This window comes from Pimephales promelas, chromosome 1 (genome assembly GCF_988280905.1).
Source record: "Pimephales promelas chromosome 1, fPimPro1.hap1.1, whole genome shotgun sequence".
Classification (NCBI taxonomy): domain Eukaryota; kingdom Metazoa; phylum Chordata; class Actinopteri; order Cypriniformes; family Leuciscidae; genus Pimephales; species Pimephales promelas.
In genome coordinates this window covers 49413415-49427601 of record NC_142769.1, presented here as the reverse complement: position 1 = coordinate 49427601, position 14187 = coordinate 49413415, and the positions used below count along the sequence as shown (strand labels likewise).

The window sequence follows — 14187 nt, the reverse complement described above, 5'->3', positions numbered from 1 at the left end:
GCCGTCTTCACTTGATCATGTGCACGTATGTTGTGATTTTTAGATGTTAAATATGTAGGCTATTTACACCCTAACCCCAAAAAAATGAACAGAAGACGATACACATTTGAAGTCGCAAATATTCTGAAAGATATTTTTGTATGTTTTGTATGAAACAATGTGTAAATAAATTTTCTAAAAAATAACAATCGTAATAAGTAGCTAAAAAGACCGCAACTAAACTAAATTATGAAAACATCACATGTACTTTTGCTTTCATTGATGATTGTAAAACAATAAAACTGTCGAAAAGAAACAAGTTGTTTTGTGCTGTTATATCAGAAAACCATAATTCAAATTCATAATCTTTAATCAAACTTCCCCTCTCTTTTGATGACGAGTTTACTGGCGCGAGGGAGGGCCAACCTGTCACTCATAAGAGATCGACCAATCGCAAACCACAATGATTCAACCATCCAATCAATTTCTGAGGGGTAAAGTCAAGCCCCGCCCTACATTTTTTCTTGTTTAAGAAGACAATTTACTTGGATATAGTTACAATAGGGAAGAAAATACTGTCGGAACTTCAATTTCATACCGAAACGACTATCTCCCGCCTCCCGTCCCGAAAGCAGTATCACCGTCGACAGCTTTCCCGCCAGTGGGCGTGGTTTTACGCAGCCAGCGGACACGCCCCCAGCGTTTGAGAACAGAGATAACTGCTCATTTTTTCATGATTTTGATAGCTTTTATCATCATTCAAATTTGGCTAGGTGGCTAATAACACATTTTTCTGTGGTGTGACAAACTCACAACACATACTTAATTTTGACTTTACAGGGACTTTAAAGAATCATCTGTGAAATTATGAATCAATCTGTAAGGAAAGACAGCTAAAAATGTGCTTCAGCATTTTTATTGAAAAAAGCAAAGTGGTACAAAAGTCTGTTCCTTTCAGTCTTGAGTTCATCAGCAGCCGTACTTCTCTCGCTAGTCCACTCCTCACATGTTTTTAGGTTTGCCAATGACCCCGTCAGGGTAGCGCTTTTTAAAACGTGCCACTACTTCAGGGTCTAAAAGGTGAATACCGTCCAACTGGTTACCAAGAGTTACCCTGGATAACAGTGAGAAAGATAACAAGCGAGTTAATAATGAAGACAACAGCACATCTGATGATTTAGGAATCAAGAACGCTCCTGAATGTCTGACTCACCAGTTTGGCTGCACATTGTGTGGTCTACCAAACAATTCAATCTTTCTTGTGCCCGGAGACAAACGCTCAATCATTCCATAGATTTCATCTGGTTTATGACTTGTGGAGCGGACCTTTTGCGTTGGCAGATTAAACAGATAATTCAGTGTACTGATCATCACAGACTTTTAAAGTTACACCCCTATTATGCTTTTTCAAATATTACCTTTCATGCAGTGAGTCATATTGCTTTATATAACAAATAAATGTCTCCTAAATGAAAGAATCGATTCTGAACTGCTGAAACGAGTCGTCAGTAATTCCAGTAACACATTTGCATAAAGCCAGTCTATGGCGTTCATTTATGGCAAGCCGTTTTTGCTTTTATTCATTTACACGATATCAACTCTTGATATCAACAATTTAATTGCTGGTATCTGTAATTGTATTTTCACTAGTGAAATTTCACCATGGACTGCCATTCAAAATAAATTGTTGATATCAAGAATTGATTTTTTACTAGTAGAAATACCATTTTTGATATCAATAATTACATTGTTACTAGTAAAAATGCAAATTCCTGATATCAATAATTAAATTGTCACTAGTTCTTGATATGTCTATTCTTGATATCAATTCAATTTGTACTAGTAAAAATTTTCATTTTTTTTTTCAATTGTCTTTTTATTGATTTTAACATTTTATTAACATAAAAGAGAAAAATAATAACTGAAAATGTATTTCTGATATCAATATTATTTCAGATATCTAAAATGGCTTTCTTACTTGTAACAATCACATTCATTCATGATATCAGAAATTAACACTGTCACAAGTGACAATTTAATTCTTGATATAAAAAATAAAGTTCTTTACTAGTAATAATTGTATTTCTGATTTCTGATTCTTGAAAAAAATCAATTCTTGATATCAACAATTGGTTTTGAATGGCAGCCTATGGTGACATTTCACTAGTGAAAATACAATTGTTGATGTCAAGAATTCATATCCTGGAAATGAATAAAAGTTAAAAAGGCTTGCCATAGTTCATTGGCTGCCCATGCAAAGCATCTACTTTGCCCTCAAACACTGATACTGGAAGAGTTTGGTTCGTGTTGGTTGGTTCAGCGCATAGACTGTAAAACATATGGACAAAGCGTCTGTGACGTCACCCATAGACTCTCTGAAGAACGGGTTTGAAGCTGTTTGAGGGGTATGGGCGGCGCCATACTGGAAAATCCTGGAAAATACAAAAGTTTCAGAAAGGATACAGAGGTGGTATGATGTGTTGTCAGATCATGGCCGAGACGTCAAATTCACTCGGCGCAGCCCGTTATCAGCTGTCAATCAAAGTTAACCGCCCTTATTTGTCATATGTTTTATATCTAAATATGATCTAAACTAACGAGTTAGAAAAAAATTCACCTCCTCACAGTTGTCAGGCACACGAACATATTGAACATTACAATAAAAGTCCATGGGACCAAACTGTAAACATATGAATTTATGCTGTGAAAACGGACATTCTAAAATGACGTCTATGGATATTTGCTCCCTTTTGGGACCGGCCTCAAACGGATTTGAGATGTATTGCAGTTTATCGCGCTTCATCTTTCAGATTAGAATGTTGCCGCTTGGTTCAGCGCTGAGAATCCACTGTGATAAACTTCAAAAGAACGAGGACTAAAATGGGAATCGATACGGTAAAACCGACGCCATCGTTACTGTTCAGATATTCAGATATGATAATAGGCATTTCGTTTCTGACATGAGCTGTAAGCAGTCGACCAATCAGAGCAGAGTAGACTTTCAAAAAGTAGGAGTTTAGAGAGACTGACTCTTTGAGAAATGTGGTGATGTGCAATGTATATTATGAGAAGTGTTTGTTGACCTTAGATGCATGTAAACATATTAAAACTACAAAACAAAATTAGGAACCTGTAAAATAGCATAATAGGGGCATTTTAAATTCATCACTGCTTTTTCAGTAATATTGGTTATGACTGACCTCTGCCACTATGACATCGCAATCAAGACCTCTGTTAAAACCTTGAGGGTTTCCTTTTACTCCCACCTGAACAAACAAGAGAAAGAGAGAGAGAGAGTATATGTAAGGGTTAATATATATATATCCAATATATATATATATATATTGTCATTATGATCACTAAAATAAACCCGACAGTGAGCTCAGGATTCTTTCACTGTGATACGGTTATGAAATTCTGTTTTTGTAGGGCATGGCAATGGGAAAAATATAAGATGGGAGGAAAAATGAATGCTTTCTTTGAGGGCTGGGTATTGACCCAAATTCTCACAATTCGATTCAATACAGATTATTTTTGATATCAGGTACAATACATGGCAAATTTTCTCAAGGAAAACCAACTAATGCTGTGAACTATGGGAGTCAGTTGTAGCCTACTATAATTAAAGGTAAAAATGAACTGATTTGTAGCTATACAACCACTTAAATAACACTTTTATTTATTTGTATAATAAGAAAGTTAATATAAACATTTAAATGGTGGCTGGCATAAAAACGAGATCATTTCAGACGCTTTCTGGCGCTTCCGCAGACCGAAGCGCCCTTGCCCTCAGATCAGTTGGACGTGGCTGTGACTACAAGAGGTAAAAACGATATAAATACTGTTCGTTTTCTCACACAAACCGCTCGTTTCGTGTCTTAGGCCATCAATGTGTACTTACATTCACGAGTCATTAAATCATGTTTAATTTAGACTTCTCTGTGCATGCTCTTTGAGGTGGTGACCATAGACCTCCATTTTATGACTGACAGACATAAACGGTTTGACTTAAAAATATCAAAATTGAAAATACTGTGGAAACAAAGACGCCTACATCTTGGATGCCCTTGAGGTAAGATAAAACATATTAAAAATTAATTTCAAAGTGAACTATCCCTTTAAGGGCTCTGTAGTTTTGAGTTATTCGTGTAATAATATCTGAACACTGTCAGATTGAATAAAAAAATTACTTCTACACTACTCATTTTTATTCAGCAAAGATCCATTTAATTGTTAAAAAAGTGTCAAAGACCAACTGTTTTCAGCCTCGATAATAATCAGAAATGTTCCTCGGGCAGCAAATCATCATCATATTAGGATATGTGTACAATATTACGTTTTTTGATCAAATAAATGCAGTCTTGGTGAGCATTACAGAGTCCTTTCAAAAACATTTGACCAACCTCAAAACAAATCTTCCTGAGCGTAATATTGGACTGTAATATTCTCACACGTACCAAGCAATGCTCTTTGCCGTGATTCAGCCAATGTCCAGTCCTTCCGGTACGAATGATCCTCTGAAGCTGGTTAGTCTTCACCCAGATAATCTCGTCCACACGCTCATAGCTGATTGAGAGACAGAAACAGATTAAAAGATTTCATTTACTGATTTAGTTTCGTTTAAAGAGATCACCGTCACTTTCCGTTTTTCCACCTACCCCCATAAGCTCAGACACTCTCTGCCCAGCTCCATAGCTCTGTGGAGACAGAAAACAAACTATTGTTGACCGGCATCTGGATCGTAGCCAAGCATTACATCACCTCCTTTCAAACTGTTCACATCATTTATTCATACATTAAGCTCTTTTAAGAGACGTTTTGCTTATCATGTCCAGTGTTGTGCAAGTTACTTCCAAACTGTAATACATTAGGTATTACTTGTTACTGTTATTTAAAAGTAATTCATTACCGTACAATATTACTGTCCCAGAACTGTAATGCGTTACATTGCTCATGTATTACTTTTGAGTTACTTTCACCAAAATAACTAAGTAGAACTTAACTTTTGGGCTGTAACGATATGCAATATGAAACCGAAATCACGATTCGCCACATTCACGAACCTACAGAATCGCGACACACCTCTTCCAACTCCAGCGTTATTCTCCTTTACCGTCCAGATCCAATGCTGCCTTATCTTTAAATAAGGCTATTAGTATTATTTGAAGTTAACATTATAAAATACGTAGACCTACACCACAAAACTAGGATAAATTATTCAAAATTGGGGAAGTCCAGCATTATGGACATTTGCAGTCAAAACTTGAAATAAAAATTCTCAGAAAATTCATGTATTGAAACGTATATAGGCTACTTCCTTAAAGGACTCCAGACATTAGACAAATATCAGTCTATGTTTTATTTTTAATATTAGGGAAACGACACACATTCATGCGTGACAAAAAAATAGGAGGCAAAATACATTTTTTGTAATTCTGAACATTAATTATTGCGCAAATCGGATGAGGAAGGGTTGGCTCTCCAGTCTCCATAGAACTTAAAATATTCATTTTATTTTAGTTTTCGTGTTCGCATTTATGAGGAAAAAACAATGTTACAGACGCGACCGCTCTGAACTGGCACTAAAAGACTGCTTTAAAACTTTCACATCTGTTGCCTTTAAGAAGTAAAAGCAGACAATACACTGTAATACAACTGTAATACAAGCCTCACTGAACATGTAACGAGTAAAATATTACTGAAAATTGATTAGTAATGCCTTACACTACTGCGTTACAGCAAAAACTAATATGTTACTGTAATGTATTACTTTTGTAATGCGTTACTCCCAACACTGATCATGTCTTAGTGTAAGATGCTAATCAGGGTATTGTTTGTTGTATATTATATTGTGTTTTTCTTGTCTTTTACTATGTTAGCACATTGGGTGAGAAAAGCACATTAAAAATATTATTATTGTTATTATTATTATTATAGGAACGAATGAAATGACTCAAAAAAAGAGTTTGAACAAGAGAGTCACGAACGCGCATCATTTGTGCTTATAAAACGTAACTTTTTTTATTTATTTTTGAAATGAGCGATCGTTTCGCTTGATAAGACCCTTATTCATCGTCTGGAGTCGTTTAAAGCCCTTTTAAGCTGCACTGAAACTCTCAATTAGACCTTGAACCGTTTGGACCCCATTGAAGTCCATTATATGGAGAAAATCCTGGAATATTTTCATCAAAAACCTTAATTTCTTTTCGACTGAAGAAAGAAAGACATGACATGGGGGTGAGTAAATTATCAGCAAACGTTTCTTTTTTTTTTTTTTAAAGTGAACTACTCCTTGAACTCCTCTTATGGCATGCATACGATAATGGGAAATGTATTTATACACAGGTTTAATCAAGTGTGCAGAGTTGCTGAAAGCTGTTAAATATGCAACTCTGATATACCAAATTCATCTAGGCTCCGATCACTGCTTTTTGCATTCAGGATTAGCTTTATTTAGTGATGTGAGCTGATTTGATTGCACCGAGACAGAAGGCCGATCCCCCCAGAGCCCCTACCTTCCTGTCATCCAGAGGAAGAGGAAACCGTCATCCTGCAGCATAGGAATGTTGAGTTTCCTCATCTCGTCGTCTGTGAGCGTGCCGTAGGGAAGCTCCATGTGAATGTCCCACGGCGGGTCGGCCATCACCACTGCAAACTTCCCCAGGATGGACACATCCAGATAACGGATGTCACAGCAAATCCACTGAGATAAGGTCAGAGGGCATGTATCGGTTATGCACTACCACTCAAAAGTCTGAGGTTGGTACGATTAATGCTTTTCGAAACTACAGGAATATTGTGAAATATTATTGCAATGGAAAACATATTTGAATATTACTCCAGTCTTCAGTGTCACATGATTCTTCAGAATGCTGATTGCCAAACATTTCTGATTATTATCAATGTTGAAAACAGTTGTGCTGATTTGTGTAAATGTTTTAACCAAGTAAATCATTTGGTCCCACTTTATATTAAGTGGCTTTAAGTACTATGTACTTACATTGAACAATAAGTACAATGTATTATTGTGTTCCTGTTGTATTGTAAAACACTTTTGCTGCTATTGAGATGTGATACGGGTAAGGTTAGGGACAGGTGTGGTGGTATGGGTCGGTTTAAGGGTAGGTTAAGGTGTGAGGGGAGGGTCAACTGTGTAATTACTAATGTAATTACATAAAGTAATTATGGCTGTAATTACATGCTGGAATTTTAAAATATAAGTACAATGTAAAAACATGTAAGTACACAATAAGTCCATTGTAACAAGCTATTAACTTCAATGTAAGTACATAGTACTAAAAGCCACTTAATATAAAGTGGGACCAATCATTTTTTTCAGGAGTCATTGTTAACCCTAAAACAGTATTCTGGACAAATGTGGGCAAAATAGTTTAGAATTATTTTTAAAAAAAATACTTCCCTTGATCTGAGTGGTACAAGACTTGGCTACTTTTTCTAAGTTTTCCTCCTGGACACACACATTTTTTTTTTGACTCAATTCTACAATGTTAAGTGGGTGAAAAGAAAACTCCTCAATCTTGTATTTGGGTCAAAAATGGGCACCCATAGAAATGAATGAGAAAAACTGTAATTAGAGCGTTCGAAAATAAGCCAAAATAAGTCACTTCATCTTTAAGTTTTAGCTCTAAGAACTTATTGGAATGATATTTTAATGTAGTTAAAATTTTTTTTAAAAAAAGTAAAACTTAAGCATAATTTACATAGAAAATATGGTACGTTTTGAAGTAAATAAATTCAAAAATACCCCCAAAATAAAAAACCCCATAAATGGATAGACTAAACTTTATCAAAGACAGCGATATAACATTTATAACAAATAAAAATTAGTCCTCTGTGCCCACATTTGTCCACAATTACGGGATTAAGGGCTATAAAGTGAATACGGTTTGAGGGCTACATAGGGACGTTAGTCTACACTACTTTTCAAAGATTTGGGGTCAGTATGATTTTATTTAGCAAGGATGTATTACAATTATCTAAAAAGAGATTAAAGATTTCTATTTCAAATAAATGCTGTTATATTGTACTTTTCCATTTCAAAGAATCCTGAAAAAATGTGTCAGTTTCCACAAAAATATACATCAGCACAACTGTTTTCAACATTGATAAATTCAGAAAATTACACTCAAATAAATGCAGCCTGAGCATAAGAGACTTCTTCCGAAAACATTAAATGATTGCATAATCTTACCAACCACAAAGTATTAAACTGTAGTGTTTCTTAAAATACAAAAAATGTAACCATTGAAATCAAAATGAATTTGCAGATAAATATGAGAACAGCAAGTGTGCAAGAGGAAAGGCTCTGAAAGCAATAACAGCTTAGAAACACATCAAGACACTTAACCTAATTCTATATAACTCTATTAGTTTAGGTGATTTTCAGTTTCAGGTCACTGTTATTATAGCTTGACAGAAGCCAATTTGTCCGATCCAGTACCTGTGAAGGGAACAGCTTGCCGACGTTGCTATCTTCCTCGGAGGAGTGCAGTCCGAGCTCAGCGGCCCCCGCCTGCAGGACCAGGGCATCACCCTCGGCCTCAGGAGGACTGTCAATCTCATAGTGCACATATTTACACGTGTCCATGTGGAAACAAGTATTCAAAAAGGAGCAGTCGCCCAGGCTCTCGTCTGTGTGTTTGTTGATGATTCGCCTAGGAAAGTCACATTATGATGAGCATTTACAGGTTTTATAAAGGTAAATTCAAAGTAAAATGAAAAGTTTGTAATTTACTCACCATGGTGTTGTTCTAATAAAGTATGTCTTACTTTCTTTTTCAGACCACAAAAGGAGAAATCTTTAAACATTTCCTGTTCGCACTTGTCCATATACGCAAGCAAATACAGAAATGCTCTGCAAAAACGCTCTGTGAGTATTTGCAGCATTTCTGTTTTTGGCTGCATTGTGAGTATTTGCAGCTTTCTGCATTTGGTTGCGTCGTGAGTATTTGCAGAGTTTCAGTATTTTGTTGAGCTGTGAGTATTTGCAGCGTTTACGTATTTAGTTGCGTTGTGAGTATTTGCAGCGTTTCTGTATTTGGTTGCGTTGTGAGTATTTGCAGCGTTTCTGTATTTGGTTGGGTTGTGAGTATTTTAGTTGCGTCGTGAGTATTTGCAGCGTTTCTGCATTCGGTTACGTCGTGAGTATTTTAGTTGCGTTGTGAGTATTTTAGTTGCGTTTTGAGTATTTGCAGCATTTCCGTATTTAGTTGAGTTATGAGTATTTGCAGCGTTTCTGTATTTGGTTGCGTTGTGAGTATTTTAGTTGCGCTGTGAGTATTTTAGTTGCGTCGTGAGTATTTGCAGCGTTTCTGCATTTGGTTACGTCGTGAGTATTTTAGTTGCGTTTTGAGTATTTGCAGCATTTCCGTATTTAGTTGAGTTGTGAGTATTTGCAGCGTTTCTGTATTTGGTTGCGTCGTGAGTATTTTAGTTGCGTCGTGAGCATTTTCAGCGTTTCTGTATTTGATTGCGTCGTGAGTATTTTAGTTGCGTCGTGAGTATTTTTTTAGCGTTTCTGTATTTGGTTGCGTCGTGAGTATTTTAGTTGCGTTGTGAGTATTTGCAGCGTTTCTGTATTTGGTTGCGTCGTGAGTATTTTAGTTGCGTTGTGAGTATTTTAGTTGCGTCGTGAGTATTTTAGTTGCGTCGTGAGTATTTGCAGCGTTTCTGCATTTGGTTACGTCGTGAGTATTTTAGTTACGTTTTGAGAATTTGCAGCATTTCCGTATTTAGTTGAGTTGTGAGTATTTGCAGCGTTTCTGTATTTGGTTGCGTCGTGAGTATTTTAGTTGCGTCGTGAGCATTTTCAGCGTTTCTGTATTTGATTGCGTCGTGAGTATTTTAGTTGCGTCGTGAGTATTTTTTTAGCGTTTCTGTATTTGGTTGCGTCGTGAGTATTTTAGTTGCGTTGTGAGTATTTGCAGCGTTTCTGTATTTGGTTGCGTCGTGAGTATTTTAGTTGCGTTGTGAGTATTTTAGTTGCGTCGTGAGTATTTTAGTTGCGTCGTGAGTATTTGCAGCGTTTCTGCATTTGGTTACGTCGTGAGTATTTTAGTTACGTTTTGAGAATTTGCAGCATTTCCGTATTTAGTTGAGTTGTGAGTATTTGCAGCGTTTCTGTATTTGGTTGCGTCGTGAGTATTTTAGTTGCGTTGTGAGTATTTTAGTTGCGTTTTGAGTATTTGCAGCATTTCCGTATTTAGTTGCGTTGTGAGTATTTGCAGCGTTTCTGTATTTGGTTGCGTCGTGAGTATTTTAGTTGCGTTGTGAGTATTTTAGTTGCGTCGTGAGTATTTTAGTTGCGTCGTGAGTATTTGCAGCGTTTCTGCATTTGGTTACATCATGAGTATTTTAGTTACGTTTTGAGAATTTGCAGCATTTCCGTATTTAGTTGAGTTGTGAGTATTTGCAGCGTTTCTGTATTTGGTTGCGTCGTGAGTATTTTAGTTGCGTCATGAGTATTTTAGTTGCGTTGTGAGTATTTTAGTTGCGTCGTGAGTATTTGCAGCGTTTCTGCATTTGGTTACGTCGTGAGTATTTTAGTTGCGTTTTGAGTATTTTAGCATTTCCGTATTTAGTTGCGTCGTGAGTATTTTTGCAGCATGTGTTGTCAAACTGATGAACATGTTTTCTTAATTTACTGGTGTTTTTTCTATTCACTTGCGTTTTCTTCAGGTACTGCATGCTGAGCTCTCTCGGCCACCGTAAGATTTTCATTGAACAGTACATTAAATCTTGGTTTGTTTTTAACCAAACCCTATCGTCAACCACCTGAACACTTGGAATACATGGCATTTGTCGCATTAGACCATTCTGTGATACTTTTGAGTCTCTTATTAAAAGCTTGATGCTGGTTGCTATTCAATGCCATTATATAGACGAGATGGACATTTTTTTTTAATTCTCCTTTTGTGGTCCGATAAAGAAAGAATGTAATACAGCATTATATCAAAACCAGGATGAGTTAACGATGACCTAATTTTCATTGTAAGTTCCACTCACCCTTTAAGACTTTTTAAAGACATTTTAATTGAATAAACTGAAGCGAACACAATGTAAGCATGTTCTCTAAATGCAAATGTCTTGGGAGAAACACACTGAGCTGTATTAGCAACACTTTGTAAAAAAACAACTTACAACAGATATCCTTTACTATTCAGTTTATTTAACCAAAAAAAGTAGCTTGAATTGCTTCTGCTTCCAAGTTCCAACATGATACTATTACCGGAGATACAAAATGACATAAAATATGAAGTCTTGTTTTCTGTGAAATTGATCAAAATGAAGTGAGTTCATGACTAAAAAACAAAAACAAATATCTGCTAATAAGCTCAGAAAAATCAACATAATTTAAAGGGAGGTTTTCATATCTCACTGGCAGATATTTGCCCATATTTTAAGAATAAACTCACAACATTTTGTTCAATTTTAAGACTTCATTTTACATTTGCATCTTCAAATAAATGTATCTTGATTCAAAGATGTTTAGATATTTGTATTTGAAAACAGGACAACAAATACTGAGAGATATTTTTGCAATGCATGCAACATTTAATACCACATCTTTATGAATTTTAGGCCTTAATTTGTGTGAGGGTGAATTCAAGACCCGCAGAAACCCTTTCAATAAATAAAAAGGCTAAAAGAAATTGTGTTCAGATCCTATTATTATATTTAATAAAACAAAAATCAACAACAACATGATTATTATGATTACTATTATCTCTAAATGTATCAAAACTATTATTTTATTTTAATTTATATAAAATTTATATGTTGTTTTGTTATTTACATGTTTGCTGTTATCCAAAGTGACTTACACAAAAGTGATTTGTCAAAGAGCCAACAATAATAGTAATATACAATGCCAGGTTTATAGAAAAAATATAATGTGTGTGAGTGTGTGCATTGTTATTTATTATCATTTAATAATGTGTGACTGTGAACTGACCTGAAGTGCAACTTTGTGCAGGGCTGTGGCGTGTCCCCCGACTGCACACACTCCTCTTTAGTCCCGTAATCACAGAACTCCTGTACTTGAGCTCTGCCGCGCGAGCGAAACTTCTCCACGATTGACTGCTCCTTCGCTGAACTCGTGTTCAAAAGCTCTAGGATCTCTTGGCTCACCTGACGCACAAGCATTCATACATAAGACTCCACAAATATACAAACAGTCAAAGCTTGAGTGATTTGCTACTTAGGTATAATGCCTTTTTGCTTTGCTGTTCCTTAGTGGACTGCTGGCTCAGCAGACTCTCGATCTCCATGTCCAGGTGAGAAGCTTGCACTTTATTGCTCCGCCCTTTTTTCTCAGGCCCGCCCCCTCCGCCCCCAGAGGATCCGCTTAGCTGGGAGTTTGAGGCAGGAGCCAGTGAGATAGAGGACTTCTTGGGAGGGGAAGATGGAGGTTGAAGCAAAAGGGAGGAGCCTGGGGCTCTTTTTTGATGAATGATGTCATCGCCTTTTCTTTTAACCGCGGTTCTTTGCGGCTGGGCTGCGCTGCCAATCATAGCCCATAGTTTGGTGTGGTCGACAGAAGTGACGAGGGTGGACGAGGAAGAGGACGAGGAGGCAGCGATGGATGGCTGACGAACTTCGATTAGCTCTTGAGCGGAAAATTTGAGGAGGAGACTTTGGATGCAGGCATGGGAAACTGCAGACTCAGACTGAGTAAAAAATAAGGATGAATTAAAGTAAAACAGGTCCTGTTCACACCTGGTAGTGTGTGTTTTGGTCGATCGGATCACTAGTGGACAACGCTACGTTTTTTGAGTTTGTCCACTTTCAACCACTTCCAGAGTTAGAAAACACATTCGACCGGATTGCTTTCGTAGTTTAAACGCTCATGTGATCAAATACGTTTGAACAGCCATAAAAGACCGTCTTCTCTCCGTCTCCTGACCTCATGCGTAACATTATGGGAAGCGGCTAGACTGACGGATTTAAACTTTGTCGGCGTGAGACCCAAGTTTGGTTTGAAGATGTAAAAATGTACCAAGCACAACGTTCTCTCACCGTTCCTGATTTCTAACACACACTCACAGCGTTCGGCTGGTGTTGCTGCTGTCAGAGCAGAAAGTAAAGCTGATGCTCTCTGTGTGTTTCCATCATCTTCGGTCGTGATCATATGTAAATCGCGTGACCTTATTTAGTCAATTAGAGGAAAAGATCTGAAAAAGACCCATACATTTACCCACCCTCGAAGAAATCAGGACAGAAATGGTTGAAAGTGAACAAGAGACAGATTAAAACACCAGGTGTAAACTTGTATGTGTCTTAGTCATCTTCTTAAGATCTGATCGACCAAAACGCATCTTAATACCAGGTGTAAACAGGGCCATAGAAACACAAGGTGTGTGACCGTTAGAGCACAAAAACACGTTCACAGCTCTTACAGTGTTTAGTTGGTTGGTGATTGCAAGGGAATCAGTAGGAAGAGAAAGACTCAGTTCGGACAGGTATCCCAGCAGTCTCTTCTCTAGTTCTGGATCGGGAGGCTGTTCATCTTCCACCTGTGGAGGACTCAGCAGAGCCGGTCCAGGACTGTCGCTCCTTGCAGATCCACCCTCAGCACCTCCAACCTCTGCTAAAATAAAATGTTGGGAAATGCATATACAGTAGGTGGCACCATATACTCACTAATTCACTTACTGCAAAAATAATGGTTAAAAACAGTTAAACCTGGTTCATTCTTTCTTTGACACACATTCAAATTCTCATTGCTGTTCTGACAGAATCCTGTGTGTTCTCAATATTCAGCACTTAAAGGCAAGGAAATAAAGCTGATTGTATCAGAATAAACGTGGCAACTTTCATCACGTTTCTGGGTAACTAAACTAGGTATATTTTATTAACAAGTAAATAAAATACAACGAATGAAACAGTGAATCGGTTTGCTAGATCTCATAGCATGTAGAGAAGTTAACGTTAGTCAACACACCACCAGTGCACAGCTGAGTTGGGTCTTTTCTTCTCCTCTGCAGCCTCTCTCGCAGGGAATCCAGCTGCTTTTTGTGCGCTTGGATGTGACTCCATGTGTCCGACATGGTTTAAATGAAACTAGATAAACAGTGAATTAAAAATACCTTACAAACGAAACTGATATCATTGAGTTTAGTTTACGTCTAGTAACGCTGAGTGACTGCACTAGTCACACACACTACGCGGATGTACTGGATGAATTTC

At 37.1% G+C, this 14187-nt stretch overlaps 1 protein-coding gene across 2 annotated transcripts; it reads right to left on the bottom strand.

Moving 5' to 3' along the window:
* Positions 1 to 879: 879 nt before the first annotated feature.
* mettl3 (methyltransferase like 3) lies at positions 880 to 14171 on the bottom strand. 2 transcript variants are annotated; one of them, XM_039658243.2, is made up of 11 exons: positions 13943 to 14171; positions 13398 to 13588; positions 12213 to 12668; positions 11954 to 12129; positions 8441 to 8654; positions 6495 to 6682; positions 4638 to 4676; positions 4437 to 4545; positions 3180 to 3245; positions 1193 to 1305; positions 880 to 1093 (listed from the first exon to the last, which is right to left on the bottom strand). In XM_039658243.2, the coding sequence occupies exons 1-11, from the start codon at positions 14046 to 14048 to the stop codon at positions 982 to 984; spliced, it is 1770 nt and encodes a 589-aa protein (XP_039514177.2). In that variant the 5' UTR covers positions 14049 to 14171; the 3' UTR covers positions 880 to 981. The 2 variants fall into 2 exon arrangements, with proteins under 2 accessions (XP_039514177.2, XP_039514178.2); XM_039658244.2 differs by having other exon boundaries at positions 13398 to 13585.
* Positions 14172 to 14187: the final 16 nt, after the last annotated feature.

Coding starts and splice junctions, on each gene's coding strand:
- mettl3 (XM_039658243.2), bottom strand. CDS start 14,048: ATGTCGGACACATGGAGTCACATCCAAGCGCACAAAAAGCAGCTGGAT. Junction 13,589..13,942: donor AACTCAGCTGTGCACTGGTG/GTGTGTTGACTA, acceptor ATTTTATTTTAG/CAGAGGTTGGAGGTGCTGAG. Junction 8,655..11,953: donor TGCACAAAGTTGCACTTCAG/GTCAGTTCACAG, acceptor TGACTTTCCTAG/GCGAATCATCAACAAACACA.